Source organism: Onychomys torridus, chromosome 9 (genome assembly GCF_903995425.1).
Source record: "Onychomys torridus chromosome 9, mOncTor1.1, whole genome shotgun sequence".
Lineage (NCBI taxonomy): Eukaryota > Metazoa > Chordata > Mammalia > Rodentia > Cricetidae > Onychomys > Onychomys torridus.
In genome coordinates this window covers 61,482,609-61,502,810 of record NC_050451.1, presented here as the reverse complement: position 1 = coordinate 61,502,810, position 20,202 = coordinate 61,482,609, and the positions used below count along the sequence as shown (strand labels likewise).

Here is a 20,202-nt window from a genome sequence, read left to right as displayed (position 1 = left end):
TGTATTCTCATTAGTATAGTCCTATTACCTTTCACACACAGAAAATTATTCTTTGAGGAATTGATAATCTAGTCCCACCTAAATTCCTATAAGAACAGTACAGGGAATATCTTGGGACATAAGGGTTTAATTTGATTATGAAATCTTAGTAAACACTGACAAAGTGGGTTGCAGTTTTCAAAGATCTTTCAACTACTTTGGATGAAGGAAGAAGTAGTGGAAAGACCAATTAAACTAGGTTCATAGTGACCTGGTTTTTAATCTTTACCACTAAAATTTGACCTTTTTTAAGTAATGTAACTTCTCTGTTCTGTTTGTAAAAAGACACTATCATTAGATTTCTAGAATTTTTTCAGTCCTTAGCTTTCTGTTTTAAAATTTTAAAAAATGCTTCTGAGGCCGGGCGGTGGTGGCGCACGCCTTTAATCCCAGCACTCGGGAGGCAGAGCCAGGTGGATCTCTGTGAGTTCGAGGCCAGCCTGAACTACCAAGTGAGTTCCAGGAAAGGTGCAAAGCTATACAGAGAAACCCTGTCTCGAAAAACCAAAAAATAAAAAAATAAAGTAAAATAAAATAAAAAATGCTTCTGAAGAAACTAGAATTTGGAGTTATGACTTGCTTAGGATTGCTTAGTGGATAGATGATGGAGGGTAACAAAGCCTCACTGTGAGTACTCCAGCCAGTTCCTTATGCATGCTTGTCAAGTGAAAAAGTACAGCTCTGTACGTGCATAGTGGAAAAAACTCTAATCTGGAGCTATAAGGATTTTTAGTTCCTAAATTTGGACTTTTCCTTGGACAAAAATCTATCCTAACCATGCCCTTCTGACTTTATAGATGGTTTTCAGAACAAAATGAAGTGAAATAAATTTTGATTGTAAAATGCAAACAAACAAAAAAAAACCTAGATGGGTACAGTAAGCTGCCACGGTCAGATACAGGTTAAGTTGTAAGATACAGGTTAGGCTGTAAGATGAGGTAGGACAATGTGCTTTTGCTTCATTACATTTTATTGAGCAGATAAGAGTTCCTGTGCTTCATGCATGCCAGAAGAGGAAATGGTCCTAAGTGATGCCTTACATACTCTGTTAGTACAGATCATGGGTAAAGAAGCCAGTCTTAAAGTAGACAGAGGCTTGCCTTAGGAGAAATACTTGTTTGTTTGAGTTGGATATTGATTACCTAGCACACTGGATTAATTCTAGAATTCTTTAATATTGTAATAGAACTTGATCCTAAAACCCAAGAGTAGTCTGTTCAAGCCCCCATTACAGAGTTCTATTTCCTTACCTCCCAACCCCCGTGATTCCAATTGCTTCAGTCACTCAAGCACAGCTGAAGAAGAGTGGCTTCTTCATAGGTGTGTGAGAAGCAAATTCTTTGCCCTGGTTGTTTATTGCCAGAGCTGGAACTGCAATCCTAGTTTCTGGGTATGACTCAAGTTCCCCATGTAATGATAAAGTGTTAGAAAAGGTTCTTTGGCCAGCTGGCCAAGGTCAGCCACTCAGAGATCACATCATGGCAACAGATCTAATAATGCAAGAGGTTTATTGGAGGAGAGGGGAGAGAAGGAGAGGCTGGGGTGGGGACATGGCTAGACAGAGATGGGGAGACAGAAGAACAAGACAGATCTCGGGTGACTGGGACCTTTGAGGGTGCTTGTGTCACTGTGCATCTCTTCTCATGGCATCAAAACAGTAGAAATACTTCACACCTAGCGTTGGGGCTGGTGATAACGTATTTTTCCCTGATAAAATATTGGGAATTTAATCAAAGCTTAGTTGAATATAAACAAAGAACTTTATTTTTATGTTTGAATTATATAAGCTTTTTGAAACACTAATATGACTGAAATATAACTAATATCAATGAGCATGTGGCATAAGCCTTTAATCTCAGCACTTGGGAGGCAGAGGCAGGGGGATCTCTGAATTCAAGGCTATCCTGGTCTACAGAGTTTCAGAACAGCCAGGGACTGGAGAGATGGCTCATTGGATAAGAGCACTGACAGTTTTTTCAGAGGACCCAGGATTGATTCCTAGCACTTACATGGCAGTTTACAACCATCTGTAACTTCAGTTCCAGGAATACAGTGTCCTCTTCTGGCCTCTGTGGGCACCAGGCATGCAGGTGGTGTACAGACACACATGCAAGCAAAACAGCACCCATACAGAAAGTAATAATAAAAAAGTCAGCTGGGTCGTGGTGGCGCACGCCTGTAATCCCAGCACTCGGGAGGCAGAGTGAGTTCCAAGACAGGCTCCAAAGCTACAACAGAGAGACCCTGTCTCAAAAAACAAAAAAATAAAATAAAATTTAAAATAAAGCCTATACAATAGTTTGGGGAGAAGGGGTATACAATTTAAAAAAATGGAAATGTGGCCCATTGTAGGACAGTGGTGGAGCCTTTGCCTACCCAGTTTGGAAGCCAAGATCAGAACCTCTCTAAAATGTTGGGGAGATGGCTGAACAGTTAACAGCGCTTGCTGCTCTTCCAGAAGATCCTAGTTCAATTCCCAGCAACCACATCAGGTGGCTCATAACAGCTTGTAACTCCAGCTCCAAGGATCTGATACCTTCTTCTGACTTCTGTGGGCACATACATTCACGTGGAAATAAAAATAAAATTTACAAAAAAGACAGTAGATAAAAACAAGACACTAAAAGCCAAGTGTTACATAAAGTGTGAAGTTTTTTTTGTGGTTTTTTTGTTTGTTTGTTTTGTTTTGGTTTGGTTTGGTTTTTTGAGACAGGGTTTCTCTGTGTAGCTCTGAGCCTTTCCTGGAACTCGCTCTGTAGACCAGACTGGCCTCAAACTCACAGAGATCTGCCTGCCTCTGCCTCCTGAGTGCTGGGATTAAAGGTGTGCGCCACCAACGCCCAGCTTAAGTGTGAAGTTTTTAAGGAAAAGATACAGCTTTAACCAGATAGTTTTGTTGCAGTCTCACCATGCAATGGAAAGAAAATATTGTGATCATATTATATTCATATTAAATATTAAATAGAGCATTTTCTATTTTAAGATTATAATATAATTATGTCATTTTCCCCCTTCTAAACGCCCCCTTTTCCCATTTAAGAGTATTTCCTTATAAAAAGAAACAGTAGAATAAACTAACAAATTTAACCCATTCAAAACAAACAACAAAAAACAGAGAGGGTCTGAATAAGCATGTCACTTTATCCTTAACTTAAAAGTAGTTTTAGTACCAAATTTAACATTTTTATCTTTAAAAATCTCTTACCTTCAGTACTGAAAGTGACTGAATATTGTATTTTTAAATAGGTAACAGATGTTTTAAATATCTAATTATATGAACATTATTCCAGATATAATTACAACCAGAAACATAATTTGCCTTTAGGCATTTGGGCTCTTGATCCACTTAGATCCAGGGAAGGAGACTAGCTCAGTACAGAAAGGAGCACTCAAAGGTCTAGGGCGACTGGTGAGGTCCCAAGTCACTGGTCATCCAACCCACAGTGAAAGGGCCATGAACACTTACTAGTTTGCCACTGCAATTACTTTAACCAACGGATTCCAATTCTGGGGAAATGTGAGGATTTCCTATCAATGCCAGATGTTGCCAGCACTGCCTCTGAGAGGCTGAAAACAAAAGAGCGGAAGGCGAGCGGAAGGACAGCCTTTAGAGGAGCCCAGGCTTTTGTTGTTGTTGGCCTTAAAGGGAAGTGGGCCCTTTTGACCTGACCAGTAAAGGCTGCCCGATTGTTGTCCTGGTCAATACATAGGAAAACAGGACAGGCACTGAAAAGATCTTTCCTGTTGGGCTCAGGGCATTGCTCAGGGACCAAAGCCCCTAGGTTTGATCCCCAGCATGACAAAATAACAAACAAATAAAAAATACCTTTTCTTCTTAGGCTTTCTTCATCTAGTCACTGATTCTGTTTATTCATACATGCAGGCAAAGTACTAATATAGATCAAATAAATCGAAAACAATCATGATAGTAGGTAAAAAGGAAGGCCTACTCTGTGCAGCCATAGGAAGCCAATTTTAAATACAGAGACACAAACATGCTAAAAGGAGGTGTTGAGTTTAGAAGCCTGAAGGAAATTAAGGATTACTCAGGATGATTCCCACATTTGTAGAGAGGTCAGAGATCAGTGATTGATGGCTACCCGAACAGTACTGACAGAATCAAGCTGCTTAGAGGTGAAGGGAACGAGTGTTCTTGTTCATGTTGGGAGAATCTTTAGGGGTCCAATTGGAAATGTGGACCTGCAATGAAAGAATGCTTTAGTGTATACTAAATGTATATTTGTAAGTATGTAGGTGTAGTTGAAGCCATGACAGTAGCTCTGGCAGCATAGAGAGTGGCAGTGTCTAGAGGGAAATCACTAGTAAAGGGCCAAAGAAATAAATGGAAAAGAACTAGCAGAAAGGCCAAGGCCAGAAGTTTTCTATTTTCTATGAGTTTCCTTTGTGAGGCAAAACAGTGGCTGAGGCTGGTACAAAAACATTTCCTGTAATGTAGATCCAATAGTATTCCTTACAGCACCCAGCAAACAATGGCAGTTCCTGCTGTTGCTTCCCCCATTGCTAGTGTTTCTACCAGCACTGCAGGCTTCTCTTCTGCTTGGGCAGTCAGAACCTCTTTCAGGAGCACTGTGTCTGAATAGTCTGGACATCCTCTAGTCTCAGGAGAAGTTTGTGCGTGCTTTAGAAATAGGTGCTAATTATGGAAGGTCATTTAGAATACACTTCCAGCTTCCACTTTTCTGACAGTATTGTTTACTTGATGAGATTCACACTAATCTTACTGACAGTGAGAATCTGGCTTCCTTCACAGGATTAGTACCAAAGCAGCAAGCATGTGGAGAACAGTTATGCAGACAGTTAGTTTAAGCAGATAAGTCCTGTCAGGAGGCAGCTTGCCTGAGTCCTGAGAAAGCTGCTCCCTGAGTGCCGGCTGGCAACACTGCCGCAGAGTTTTACTTTCACAAGTTAAGTATGCCTTTGCATCTTCATAGTGTTGGCTTTTTGTTTTTGTTTGTTTTTTCAAGACAGGGTTTCTCTGTGTAGCTTTGAGCCTTTCCTGGAACTCGCTTTGTAGACCAGGCTGGCCTGGAACTCACAAAGATCCGCCTGCCTCTCCCTCCCAAGTGCTGGGATTAAAGGCGTGCACCACCACCGCCCAGCTTCATAGTGTTTTTAAAAGTCAAATTTTAGCTGTATTAGTTATTGATTGAGGTATTAGTTTATTGGCAATTAAAACAATAATGTTTATTATCATATGAATTTCTAAGGGTCAGGAAGCACCATAGAGGTCTGGTTTTGGCTTATATCTTCTCATGAGAGATCCTGAAGTTGTCGGCCAGCTTTGTAGTTAGCTCAAGGCTTTACTGATTGACTTCAAGATTTACTCCCATGGCTGTTGGCATTGGCTGATGGCCAGAAGCTTTACCACATGGACCTCTCCATAGCTGCTTGTTATATAGCAGCTGGTTCCCCCATTCCAGAAGTAAGATATCCTAAGACGGCAACTGCCAGTCTTAATAAGCTACCTCAGAAGTCTCATGCTGTCACTTTTGACATATCCCTTGGTTGCACAGACTAATCCTAGCACAGTTTGGGGTGAGTGATCTGTATAATACACAAGCATGTAAGAATCACTGTTAGAAGTAATTAGATGATCCTGGACGCTAGCTGTGAAAGTTGCATGCTCTGTCTGCTAGAACGCAAATTCAGTCATCAGTTTTCTTATTTGTGCCTTGCTGTATTTAACTTACTCTACAATGTGGCCATATTACTTGCTAATGTTATTGATATAAATTTTTTGCTAATGCAAAAATATTACTGAACGTTCATTATGTATCAGATCCTGGGATTTTACTTTGAAGGTTCTTTCAAAGTCTTATGTAGAGCTTTTTAGTTTCCTCCTTAGAGATCCTTAAGCATCTTGTTTCCTTGTTATGCAATCTGTGTTTAGTTTTGGGGAACTAACGATTTCTTTCTTAAGGGCTTACGTGCCAGGTACCATTCTAAGCACTTTACATGTATCATCTTGTTTGTTATAGCCTTGCTATGGTTGACTGTACTTCATGACTAAAGGTTCATATGCTAGAATCTTGGTTCTCAGTGTGCTGATGTGGTTGGCCTTTCAGCTTGCAGCTTGTTGCAGAGAGCCAGGTCCCTCTTAGTGTTCTAGCTTCCTGTCTACCATCTAATTACCCCCTCTCTCACTGGACTCCCGACCGGGGGGGACACAGGCAAGGAGGGTCTCATCAGAGCTTGCACCGTGATGTTACATAGTCAGGCTCCAGAACTTCCCGCTAAATGAATCTCTTTGTAAATTACCTAGCCTTAGGGGATTTCATCTTAAGATGGAAAAATGGACCTATTTTTCTTATTAATGAAGTTTCTCTTGGGTCATGATTCCTCTTCTGTTTCTGAGCCCTATTCTTTACTTTTTACTTAAAATAATTATTCTTTCTTGGGGATTTGCCTCAGGCATAAAGTCTAAGTTGTTTTCCCTAACACACCTGATTAGAGTTAGGTGTTCCTCCTTTGATGTCCATATACCCTGTACATTTTAATATTGTGGAATTAACTACTCTGTGTTGATATTTTTAGTTACCAGTCTCTTATTTATTAGAGTATAAACTGTAACTTAAAAAGTTAAAACAAATCAAAAAATCAGAGACTCTAGAGTCAAATAGCTTTAGACCAAATTCTGTATCTATCACTTACTGTGCCTAGCAGTTTACTCTTAGCTACTTTTCATATTTTGTAACAGAGCAGTAAAAGAAGTAGTATCTTCTTTTAGAGTGTAAATAAAATATTGTAAGTGAAGTAGTTGGTGCTTTACTGTAGCATTGGGGCAGCATTACTGATGGTTTATTATGTGCCACCTTCTGTATCTAGGTTGATTTTTTGTCTCTGACAAAATACCAGAGAAAGGAGTAAGGTTTATAATTGGCTCATGGTTTCAAAGGTTGCTGTAGCAGGAATCTTAACAGGTCTTATTAATAAGAACAAACCCAAGCCAGATATTGGGGTGAATGCTGGAAGATCAGAGAAGCAGAACAAGCCACAGCTACCTCACCTCGCCAGTTCCTCAGCTGATCCTGTTTCCTCAGACAGGAAGCTTCTGTGTCCTCATTCAAATGGATCTTAGCTGAACTGTTGCTAGAAGCCTAAAAGCTTAACCAGCCAAATGCTTCTAGTTTCTGGTCCTCACGCCTTATATATCTTTCTTTTTCTGCCATCACTCCCTGGGATTAAAAGCATGAGTCACCATGCTTGGCTGTATCCTTGAACAGATGGATTTCTGTCTTTGGAATGCTAGGATTTAAGGCCTGGGCTACCACCGCCTATCCTCTATGTTTAATATTGTGGGTGTTCTGTCTCTGACCCCAGATAAGTTTATTAGGGTGCACAATTTTTCGGGGAACACAATACTACCACAGGTTGCATCTCCATTGTTTTGAGTCTTGTAGCTGGACAGAATATCGAGACCAGTAATGCATAGTATGGGAAGCTTCATATATTAATACTGACTAGGAAGAAGAGAGAAGGGGGCAAGGATTGCAGTATCCCCTTCAATATCATACCTTTAATGACCTCACTTCCTCCCACTAGGCTATACCTTCTGAAAGTTTTACCACTTCAGGCTTATGCTGGAGACCAAGCTTTGAACATGAGCATTTAGATCTCAATCCAGATCCAAATGTAACAGTACCAAGGCTTTTGTTTAGATTATTAATAACTGTAAGTAGTAAGGACTACCATTGATGTGCTATTTGTCTTGGTACCCTCAGATGAATGATTGATGAGATTTTGAGAGATGGAACTGCAGGTAAAGACAGATAACAGGGTAGAAGCATAGTTTAAAAAGCATGACAACAGGGGCCAGAGAGATGGCTCAGAGGTTAAGAGTACTCCACTAGCTGCTCTTCTAGAGGTCCTGAGTTCAATTCCCAGCAACCACATGGTGGTTCACAACCATATATAATGAGATCTGGTACCCTCCTCTGGCATGCAGGCAGAACACTGTATATGTAATAAATAAATAAATCTTAAAAAAAAAAAAAAAAGCCAGGCATGGTGGTGCACACCTTTAATTCCAGCACGCAGGAGGCAAAGGCAGGTGGATCTCTGTGAGTTCAAGGCTAGCCTAGTCTACAAAGACAGCCAAGACTGTTACACAGAGAAACCCTGTCTCAAAAACAACAAAAGAAAACGAAGAAATAAACAAAAGGCACAACAACAGGCAAAGGGAGAACAGAAAAATGAACAAAGGAACATACATAGCTTGTATCCTAGTGTAGTCAGAAACAGCACAGGTTCTGGGAGCAAGTAGACTTGGGCTTGAGCCCTGCTGCACCATGCACTAGTCATATGGATGTGTATGTTAACTTTCATGCCTCTGATTCTTTATCTGTAAAATGCATAGAGTAATAGTGGCTACTTTGTAAACATATAAGGACTAAATGAAGGAATTATGTAAAATAGCATAAAGTCTCACTTATAGTAGATGCTCAGTAAGTATTAACTAGTATTTTTTTTAAACAAGGGAGAATCATGAAGGTAGACTTTTCGTTACGAAGTAAATAAGAGCAAAGTATGTAGTAATGTCTTTGTGTTATTAATAATAGTTATCAAACTTAGAGATGATAGAAAGACCACTTGCTTGTCTTCCTTACAGTGTATAATTCTCAATGGCCAACAAGAAATTTTTATCTAGAAAGTCTAATATATAATTAAAATGAGTGCTCATAAATTCATGTGAATGTGATTTTTTTTCAGCAGCATTTTGCTTTCTTACCCTGATTGCTTTAGTCAAAGTGCTAGAAGAAGGAGAATGAAAATTATTCTTCTAGCAGTTGCCCATTAGGATTTAGGGACTTTGTGATGTCATAGTAGAGACTGAAACACTTCAGACTTACTTGGGTAACTAGTTTATTTTTATAGTTATTTATTTATAGTTATTATTTTAGAAAATAAAGTTGAGGGAAAGTTTGAAAGTTCTTTTGAAATATAAGAAGACAGAAAATTGAGCTGTTACAATAATATTGCTATTTAAGAAAAGATAGTTACTTTTTCAGGAACTTACATCAGAATAGAAAAATATAGTTCGTAGTTTCTAAGGAGATGGAAGATACATGTGCATGCATGTGCTGTATCTTTGTGTGTCCATGTCTCCTCTCTGTATGGCAGGTGGCAGAGCTTGAACGTGATGGAGATGGAAAAGAGGATAAGAGTTGCACTGCTCTTGTGTTGTGTGTTGATCTGGGTGTTGAATCCAGGTTCATGCACACAGAAAGCAAGTAGCCTACAATGGAACTATATTCTATTGCTGTTCAGGTGCTTTTCTTAATGAGTTCAGTTTCAGAGAAACTACAAGGCTTCCAAAGCCCTGTGAACTCTAGGTATCTTGAAAGTGAAGCATCAGAAACCAAGGCCAGTGAAATGCTTCAAGTGTTATTATGGGGTGGTGTTTGGTTTCGCAGGTGAGGCAAGTGCATTTCATTGGGTCACAACTCTAGTCTATAACTAAAATTTTGAACTTTCAATTATTTACTAAGAGTGGTCTTACTTCACCATATAGCCTAGGCTGACCTGGAACATACTTAGCCCAGGCTAGTTCACATTCTGTCCTTCTGCCTCAGCCTCCTGAGTGCTTGGGTTACAGATGCACCACCATGTAGTAGGAATCTTAAAAGTTCTTATTAATAAAATCAAACCTGAGGCCAGTTATTGGGGTAAATGCTGGAAGATCAGAGAAGCAGAACAAGCCATGGCTATCTCACCTTGCTAGTTCCTCAAGTGATCCTGTTTCCTCAGGCTGAGAGCTTCTAGGTCCTCATCCAGAATGAATCTCAGCTGAACTGTGTTGCTCCAAAGCCTGAACGCTTCTCCAGCCAAATGCTTAACTAAATACATGCTTTTCTCTTCTAGTTCCTGGTCCTCACGCCTTATATACCTTTCTCTTTCTGCCCCCACTCCCTGGGATTAAAGGCTGGGTTTCTGGGATTAAATGCTTAGCTGTTTCTAACATGGCCTTGAACACACAGAGATCCACCTGTCTTTGCCTCCCAAGTGCTGGGATTAAAGGCGTGCGCCACTACCACCCAACTTCTGCTATGGCTTACTCTTCCCATTTTCTAGCCACCATTTTTAGCTTTGTTCTAGTGGCTGTCTGTTCTCTGACCCCAGATATGTTTATTTCGGGGAACACACAATATTTCAGGCAACACAATACCCACCACACCACCATACCCAGCTTGCTTTATTGTTATTTTTAAACAATACTGTACTAAAAGTAAATTATTGTTAAAAAAAGCTTTGCCTCTAAGAGTAGGTTGAACCTCGTGTAGCGTTTGACATGGGAGGGTAAATATGTGGGTGGGAACTTAGTAGAGCTCCATAGGCAAAATCTGCTGGGTTTGATTTTGTGCCGTAGAGATCGCAGTTAAGAGGCAGGGATTAGTGGAGGAAGTTTCTCTAATTGTGGCCATTTAACCATAGGATGTTTGTCTTTAACCAACTTGTAAACTTGAGTCATAACATTATTAATAAACAGTTCATGTGTCCTTCTTTCAGCAGTGCAAGCACATTTATTCCTGACTTTTGAACTGCCCTCTTATGCTTCCTCATTCACATATAACTTTCTCTTCCTTTTTTTTCAAAACTTGGCAAAGCATCCTTTACTTTCATCATGTTCTAACTTCCTTTCAAGACTCTTCATGCTTTGTTCCCCTTTCAATGTCTGTTTCTCACATTGTGTCAGTTCCCCTTCAAGTATTTATTACCCCCACACTGCAAAGTTGTACTTAGTTTTACAGATATTTGCTGTTATTTTATAGGACTTTCTGAATTTGTAATCACAAAGTTACTTTCTTACTTGGTCACTTTCTGCTTCTTCTCACTAGATTCTACACACAAATTGAATAGGAAGCATGTCTGCTTGCTGGCCACTGTCCTCAGGGCTTTTTACACTTGCCTGTGTTTGTTCAGAGTCTGATGGTTTACAGTTTACAGTTATTTCTTTTCATTCTAGGTTGAACAGAAATACTACTCCGTTGTATTCCTCTGTGCTTTACTCTCTAAAGAAAGTATTTGCAAAGGTATTCTGAGGCAGTTGGCATGCTTATACTTTGTGATACGATGCATATTATTATATGACTAGTATTGTGGGGGAATTATAAGAAAAAGGACTGTTTTTTTATTTATTGGTTTGTTTGTTTGTTTGTTTGTTTGTTTGTTTGTGGTAGTGTTTCACTGTGTTGCTTAGCTATCCTGGAACTCATGGTCTGTGGTCCAGGCTGACATAAAACTCACAAAGATCCATCTGCCTCTGCTGTGATTAAAGGTGCACACCATCATGCCTGACTTAAAATTGTGTTTAAGGGATTTAGAAGAGTATATAACTAAGAAACTTCCATTTTAACTTTATCCTTACTTTGAGGTAGAATTAATTTCAAGGAATTTGATCTCACAAGAACATTAATCTCACTCCATTCATTTACTCAGTAAATGCTTATTCAGCCCCTAATGTTTGCAAAGCAGTTTTAAACATTAGAAATAACTGTTGTGAATAACAGACAAAATCCACTTCCTGAATCTTGCATTATAGTAGAGATAGCTACTAAGTAAGTAAACAAATATAGTACCAATGCTATGATAATAGAGATCAGTTACAGGTAAGAAACAGTGGGAATTACAACCCTCCTGACAAGATATTTGGGAAGATATACTGTTTGAGGAGATGTGAATATGGTGTGGGTTGAGCCTTGGAATGCTCTGGTCAAAGAATATTCAAGACAGGGAAGGAGCACGCAAGAAAAGCAGGAGAAGGAGGTTGTGTGGTTTTTGTTATTTTGTGGTAGAGAATGATTAGTTTACCTTGTACATAAACATAAAGTGAAAATGCTGAGTGATAGAGCAATACTTCTGTACAAAATACACATGTATACTGGGTGGATGGATGGCTTATTAGGCATATGTTTGCATTTGAAAAGATATACTGTCCTTTGTAAATGGCATTTATAATTATAAATAAAGACTATAACCATAATATCATCAAATATTTATATGACACTTTGTTAAACCTTAGTCCAAATTCTTAGCATTGTGTCATATGAATTCACAATACTATAATTTTAGATATTCTTACCTAAATATCTCTACTTTACAATTAAGAAAAATGAACCCTGCTAGGTATGGTGGTGCATGTCATTAATCCTAGAACTCAGGAGGCAGGGAGAGGGGATTTCTGAGTTGGAGGCCTACTTGGTCTAACTAGCAAGTTCCAGGCCAGGCAAGGCTACATAGTGAGTGTCTCAAAAACAAACCAGAATTGGAGAGATTGCTCAGCCATTAAGAGAATTTGTTGTTCTTGCAGAGGACCTGGGTTTCATTTTCAGCACTTATATTATAGGTAACAACCCTCTCTAACTCTAGTTCTAGATGGTCCAGTACTGTCTTCTAGCCTCTACAAAGCATTATGTACATGTGGTAGATAGGTATACATGTAGGCAAAAATGCCCATACACATAAATTTTATAAAGCTTTTAAACAATAAAAAACCTAGTTCTTTATGTTTTGAGATGAGGTGAATGAAATTAAGAAGGGTAAGAAGAACCTACTGTTTGGGACTGTATTACTTAGACATGAGTAACTTCCTATTCAAAAGGAATATTGGCTAACTTAATTTATTGGGTTTTCTTTCCTTTTACATTTCTTCTTTCCTGACGTGTTTCTCTCAAGGTGCTTTTTGTTTGGTATGCTTTGGTACTTTCAGAGTAGAAACTTGCCTGAAATACTTGATTGGCATTCATGTGTAAGTGTAAATCACTGAAAGTTAGCTGGAGGCTGTGTTTACCCGGGATTTTTGACTGTGTAGTGACTTGCATGGATAGAATTCCCTTATAAAGCCTTTGGTTTGCTAATATCTGTAGTTCTTTTCTCTTAGAGTCAACATTTACTTAGCTTGATGCTTATGTTTTCATGCCTGGAGGGTATGATCATAGTTTCAAACATCCAAGGATGTGGAGACAGTAAGCAGTGTGGAAGATGTAAAATTTGTGACCAAGACTTTTCATTAATGCTACCTTCTTTAGTATAGTAGTTCCTTTTTAGATTCTGTCTGGAGACTTCATGACAAGCAGTTCTGTTTTATGCTCAACAAATCTCTATTTTTTCACCACTGTAGAAGAGGAGGCAAATGTCTTGTTGTTTAGTTTACCCTTAGGTAGAGTTCTGCCAATTTTCCAGTTGCTAATTCCCCTTTTGCCTCACTGTCTAAGGCATCTGGTATCATGGCTTCCAGACCTTCTGGAGGGTAAAAAGTTCATATGGGGGACTGGAAAGATGCCTGTGGTTCAGTGCACTCTGTTCATCCAGAGGATCTAAGTTTGATGCCCAGCCAGGAGGGTCAAGGTCATGACAGAGGAACCCACAGAGACAGCTGACCTGAGCTCATGGGAGCACATGAATTCCAGACCAACAGTTAATGAGCCTGCATGAGACCAACCTGGGCCGTGTGTGTGTGTGTGTGTGTGTGTGTGTGTGTGTGTGTGTGTGAGAGAGAGAGAGAGAGAGAGAGACACAGTTGTAGGATTTTTTAAAACCGTAGTCTAAGGTTTCCAGTTTATTAAACATAAAATTATTTTAAGTCCCCTGTTATCTTTTGTATCTTTCATATGATGTTCCACTCTTAGTTTCTAGTACTAATTAGCTCTTCCTTCTCTTTTTATCAACTTTACTGGAGGTCTGTTATTTTCAATAATAGTTGTTATCTTTGTTGATAAAACTATATATTATCTTTGTTTTCAGTTTTATTAAGTTCTATTCATAGACTTATTATTTTCTTCTCTACATACTTTGACTATTTTGTATGTTTTTTGCCTAAATTGTACCTTCTTTCCTAGTAAGTTTACACATCACTAGCCTAACCTCTGAAATTTGAAGTGCTTCAAAATCCAAAGCCTTTTTTGGGGTTGGAGTCAGGCTAAGAAATCATTCATTCTACCTTGTGGGCTGTTTTCCAGCCTCAAATCCAAAACTTGTTACATCCTAACATGATGCTACCTCATATGATGATCATAATCAGAAAGTAAAGCTAAGTGTTGATAAAATTACCCCAGACCACATGTATAAGGGATATTTAAAACATGAGTGGATCCTGTACTTAAACTTTGATTTCATCCCTAAATCTCATTATATGTAAGTGAATATTCGAAAAAAAATCAAAAGCCAAGACACATGTATTCAATGTTGTAGAAATATTTAAGGTCATACATTTTCCCATTTTTGTGTGTGCATGCACACAATATCAAAAATTGGCAAGCAAGAATTTCAAAATGGAGTAAAGGATCTCATTCTGCCTAAAGGTAATAGTGCTTAATCATGTCAAATGACTGCTTTTGATATATACTCGGAAAAAACATGCTTGCTGATGTTGTTATAATTCTGTTTTCTTTCATCCAGGACTCACCTTTATTTGATCTCATTAAGCAGTCCAAAGATGGAGAAGGACCTGATCACCTTGAGTCTGCTTGTCCTCTTAGCCTTCCTCTCCAGAATAACCATACTGCAGCAGATATGTAAGTAGAAATGCCACATGTTATCCTTCAAACTGCAAAGATACTTGGACCATAAGGGAAATGCAGAACATTATATAGAAACTGTAGGACTGGAGTTTTGCATAAGACATTGTTTTTTCTTTAAGAGGAATGTAAGATACATGACCTAAATAAGGTCATACAAAGAATTACAAAGCTGCTGAATCACATGGAGTTGGTGTAATAGAGAATTTTTTAGGACAGAGATGATGCCATTTTTGATAGTCCTTAGTGATCAGCCAGAAAGCAGGAAACATTTTTTCAGAGAGTAGATATCAGACCGTTGGGGTGAGATATAGCACAGGTATAAGGAGTGGTGTAGAACATTCCACATCGTTAGTGTGCACTGGTAAGAATGAGAGATCATAGCATGTATGGAGGCGCCCTGGATTTTGTGCGTTTGTGTAAGTACTTCAGATTCATATTTTTCACTAAATGTTCTTACCAGCCCTACAAGGTAGAAGATACTGCATCATCAACACTTATCTGTAAAATGGGAATGAGGGAAGTAAGGTAACTTATGATAAACAGAAAGGAAGCCAAGTAGTCTACCAACACCCATGCTTTTTTAATCCTTCCAGCTATTGCCTTTCATGGACATGTGCTTAACATTTCTGCCTGGTTCTGTAGAAATATAGCAGTCCATGCTTAACAGAGGGACCATTTTCCTGAGATACCATTTCCATGGTAACTACTATCTAAAGTATTTCTAGATCACAGAGACTCTGTATTCATGTACGAGTTTGTTTGCTTGGTAATATTTTCACACAAGTCAGCTTTATATTTTCCTTTAAGTCAGTAAATGGTTATCTGTTAAGTGCTAGGTTAACAGTGTCAGTTACTGGTAAGATTTAGATGGCCTGGTTCTTCTCCCCTATAGGACTTTGTATGTTGGAGGCAGGAAGCGGTAAGTAAATAAACTGCCATTAGTTGATTTTAGTCTTGGTGCTGTAAGTAAAACCAGTGGAGTGACATGAATGTGAAACAGAGAAGGTGATAGAGCATTTAGAGGCTTTCCTTTTCTGGTGAAGTGATATTTTGACTAGAGACCTAAAAGGCAACTGAATGCTGACCAGGCATGCTGTTTGGGGAAACTGACTAAATTGGAGACTAGACAGAAACCTAGGGTGGATGGGTCATAGTATGAGTAGTAAAGGTAAGGTTGAAGGGATGCACTGGGGTTAGAGTCTCTAAGTTCCTATAAGCTGTAAGAAGTTTAGATTTTTATAAGGTAGTGAGAAACCATTCAAACACAGATGCAGCTGTGTATAATTTATATTAAAAGACTATTCTGACTGCTATTTGAAGTACAGTTGGACTTGAGGGCTAGAAAGCCTCAAGACAAGAAAACAGAAAAAAGTTCAAAGACTTTGAATATCCTAAATGAGGGGTGTGGGTGACTTGGTCTGTCATAAACATTAAAGATAGAAATGAAAGGTCTGGAATGTATTTTGCAATAGAAATGACAGGTTTTACATTGATTTGATTTAGAGCATATTTGAGGAACTAGACAGATGGAGAAATTTTTAAATTTCATTCCTAGGTCTTTTACTTTAAAGCACTAGATGCTATGTAGTGACATTTGTTTGGGATGGGAAAACTGGGTGAGGGAATCCAGAGTTCGCTTTGGCCTTTGAAGGTCTGAGAGTCTGTCCATATCATAACTGAATAGCTGTGTCTGGAATTCCAGGGAGACCTGTTAGTGTACAAGTTAAGTCATTTTATAGCTGTTAGTTATGTAAACTAAAGGAAAGTCAGGAAGTATAGAAAGGTAGCACATTTTTCCTGTTAAGCTAGCTTTCCCAGTTTGTATTTAAATAACTGACTCATTGAATTTGGTATACAGTATTATATCAAATAGGTAAAATGTGTCTGAGTACATGTATATAATGGAACACAACTTGTGTGTGTGTGTGTGTGTGTGTGTGTGAGAGAGAGAGAGAGAGAGAGAGAGAGAGAGAGAGAAATGAAGACTTATCCTTTGTATATATCTAGGTATCTTTCTCCTATAAGATCCCCAAAGAAAAGAAGCTCAACTACACGTGCAAATTCTGCTACAAATACAGAGACACAAGCAGCCTCAGCCTTCCATTCTCAGAAGCCATTGAAATCTACCTCCCTTTCCCTATTTTACAAAAAAGGTCAGTAGAAGATTACTTTTAAGAGCACAGACTCTGGAACCAGGCTTACTAGTTTGAGTCATAGCTGCAGTACTTATGATCTGTGACCCTGAGCACATTATCTAACATCTCTATGCACTCAGAAAATGCTATGTTAGTGTTGTTTCTGTTGTTATGTCTTCAAATTAGTGTTTACAAATACACTGATATTATTTTTCTTTTCACATGTTTGTCCAGAGTTGAGATAATATAGACATATTTCTTGGATATTCAGGACATTTAAGAAATCTGTTAATCAGATTACATAGCATTCTGTAGTTGTCTGTAGATGTAGTAGAATAGCGAGGCCCACCCTACAAATCTGTGGTGTCTAGCCAGAAGCTTCTCTGTCCTGTCCAGCCCTGCAGTCCTGCAGCTGCTTAGAAAATAATCATTCAGAGGCTTATATTAATTACCAACTGTATGGCCTATGGCATCAGCTTTTTGTTAGCTAGCTCTTTCATCTTAAATTAACCCATTCCTATTAATCTATATGTTGCCATGTGGCCCTGGCGTTACCTGTCTGCTGGCATCTTGTTGCTCCTTTGACAGTAGACTGGCGTCTCCTTGACTCTGCCCTTCCTTTCTCATTATCGCTTTTGGATTTTCCTGCCTGGCTCCATCCTGCCCTGCCATAGGCCAGTGCAGCTTTATTTACTATCCAGTGAGAGCCATACATATAGTATATAGAAAGACATCCCACAGCATTTCCCCTTTTCTGTCTAATCAAAAAGGAAGGTTTTAACTTTAACATAGTAAAATTATATATAGCAAAGCAGTTGCCAAGCAAGAATTAACAGTTGCAATATCTAGTCTATTTGTATTTGGCAAAATTAAAGAAAATAGTCTATCCTATTTTTGTGAGTATAAAGTTTTATATCTAAGTTATCTTTTATCATGATTAAGGAAAACTATAATTATAACTATCTAGTCTTTAACTCCATCCCAGAAGGATATAATATTACCTGAGTAAACAGGAAGTGCATGGCAAGCAGCTTCCATAATTTTAGAAATTACAGAGACATCTGGCTGCCTGGACAGTCATCCAAAGTTTTTCAGTATCATTGGGGCATCTATTTTTAGCCTATAGGTCTAGAGTCTCTGGCTTTCAGTGAAGCAGGAAATTTTAAGGACTGTTCTGCCCCTTCTGGCAAAGTTCGTCAGTCATTTCTCTCCATGTCCTGTAGAATGTCTGGCAGTTTCTTCTGTGAAGCAGGAACGTGAAGAACCATCTCTCAGTGGTCACCTTTCTGTGGTTCCTGTATGTCCAGTTTATACAGCATCCTGTCAAACAGTTGAGGCAAGGGCATTTTTTTTGCCCAGTGGTTAACTTTTGTCATAAAGAAAGCAAACTCCATAATGAGTTTCTTCGATGTCCATCATCCTCTTTGAAGTAATTGGTGCTGCCAAAAGCAGATGTGTCTTACTGTCCAGAAAAGTCTAAATTTTTAAAACATTTTAAATGCCATATTCTGTAGGTCTTTGAAGTGTTTGAAGATTACCTACCTAACTGAAATATATCTATATATACCTAGAAAACTTGACGTATAGTAAAGTTTTAGACCTTTGGGGATAAATTGTTAGCTTTGAAAAGTTCTGTTTACCCTATGCAAGATTTTAAAGAATGTTTTGAACCATGGGTCTTTACATGTAAAGTAAATGGATAAAAATACAAATTCCTTTTCTCTGAAGTCCTATTTGTAGTGTTACCCTTAAACTAAACTTCCTACCATGGTCATGTTCACTGAGAGAGTTTACAGTTTTCAAGAGTATGCTCCATTGGTATTTATAGAGAAATGCATGGGATTTTTTTTTTCTCTTAAGGTTGGAAAAAAAGAATAATCACTTGCAATTTCATTATTTTAATAATAATCTCTCTTAATATTGTTAATGGAAATTTCCAACAACTATGATGAATGATTTCCAACAGAACCAAAGAAAATCTTATTTGGTTTACCTCATTTCACAATATCATATGACCTTTCCTCTCTCCCTCAGTTTCATAGTATAATAGCCAATTCAGCAAGTATTATTGAGCCTTGTGTTTGTAACACTGCTAATACTAGGAATCATTTATTCATAAGGAAAATAGTCTTAGAGGCTAAGTTATTGTTAAAATGCTACTTACAGTATTATAAAGGAATTTAATATTTGGAAAAATCCACTCATAATTGAAAATGGACAGTAAACAGGCTTCATTCCCCTTATGTCTGCAGTGTACCGTCTAGCATATCTCCGATTAAATACACTATGTGCACGCCTTCTGTCTGAGCATCCAGAACTAGAGCATATTATCTGGACTCTGTTTCAGCACACACTGCAAAATGAGTATGAGCTCATGAAAGACCGGCATTTGGACCAGGTAAGAAAGTCAGTCATTTCTTTCTACTTACTGTTAACTGTGTGCTGATTTCCAGTAAAGACTGGTTTCAAGTGAACAGCTACATTAGTTTAGTAATCTATTTCATCACTTGCTGGGTGCCATTTATATTTTTTTGCTATAGTTCTTACGAATCAGAGCTTTAGATATTATATGTATATTTTTATTATGACACAGACATTATTTATTTAAAAAATTACCAAGTAACCCACTTAGCAAAGGCCTTTTCTATATTGTGTAGCTAGATTTCATTTTAGTGTAGAAATAACATGAGACAGGAACCAACTGATCTAACCAGGAGTGGTGACATATGCCTGTAATCACAGCTAATCTCAAGAGGCTAAGGCTGAAGACTCACAAATTTGAAGACTATTGGTACTACATGACAAGTTCAAGTCCAGCCTGGGTAACTTACTAAGACTCTGTCCCAAAGTAAAAATAATAAAAATGCTGGTGATGCAGCTCAGTGGTGAAGCTCTTGAGATAACATAAACAATCAGATTCCTGGAGAACAAGGTTTTTGCTTAATTTTGCTCAGATTTTTATGAGTAATACTTTAAAGAAGAAGAAAAATATCAATTGGCACACTGCATCATAAATGGCATTCTCAGTGTGAGGCTCAGTTGTAAGACACTGAGCAGGACATGGTGAGCAGGAATCCTTGGTAACAGCAGATGTCAGCAAAATGTTGCAGAATGATGAATACTTGAATTAGGGGGAAAAGTTCATACAGATATTTAAGGCCACAGAGAATCATTTTCAAATCTTAGTTTTGCATTTAAAATAGTTTTATTGAATGATACCATATAGAAAATTTTTTTATCATAGTGATATAGCCTAATGAAAATTCAGCAACAAAACTAATCAAACCTACATTCAGACTGAGTCAGAGCACGGTTAACAGTATTGGGTTTCTGTCACCAGCATGTCTGTACATACCAAATTATTACATGTTACTTCACTGGATAACTTGGAACTTTTTCATACAACTTTTAAAAAAGTACTAATCATACAGTTAGCCCATTCTAGTTTCGACACTTTGGATAAACATTAAAGAGCTGGAGCTACACTCAGG

General features: G+C 38.3%; 1 protein-coding gene across 2 annotated transcripts in view; it reads left to right on the top strand.

The window, feature by feature from the left end:
• Window positions 1-20,202, top strand: part of Rb1 (RB transcriptional corepressor 1) — a 137,931-nt gene that overhangs the window by 104,244 nt on the left and 13,485 nt on the right. For both annotated transcript variants that reach the window (XM_036199022.1, XM_036199021.1), the window contains exons 18-20: window positions 14,455-14,570; window positions 16,584-16,729; window positions 18,964-19,109. In XM_036199022.1, coding sequence (XP_036054915.1) covers window positions 14,455-14,570; window positions 16,584-16,729; window positions 18,964-19,109 — 408 coding nt within the window. The remainder of the gene's footprint in view (window positions 1-14,454; window positions 14,571-16,583; window positions 16,730-18,963; window positions 19,110-20,202) is intronic.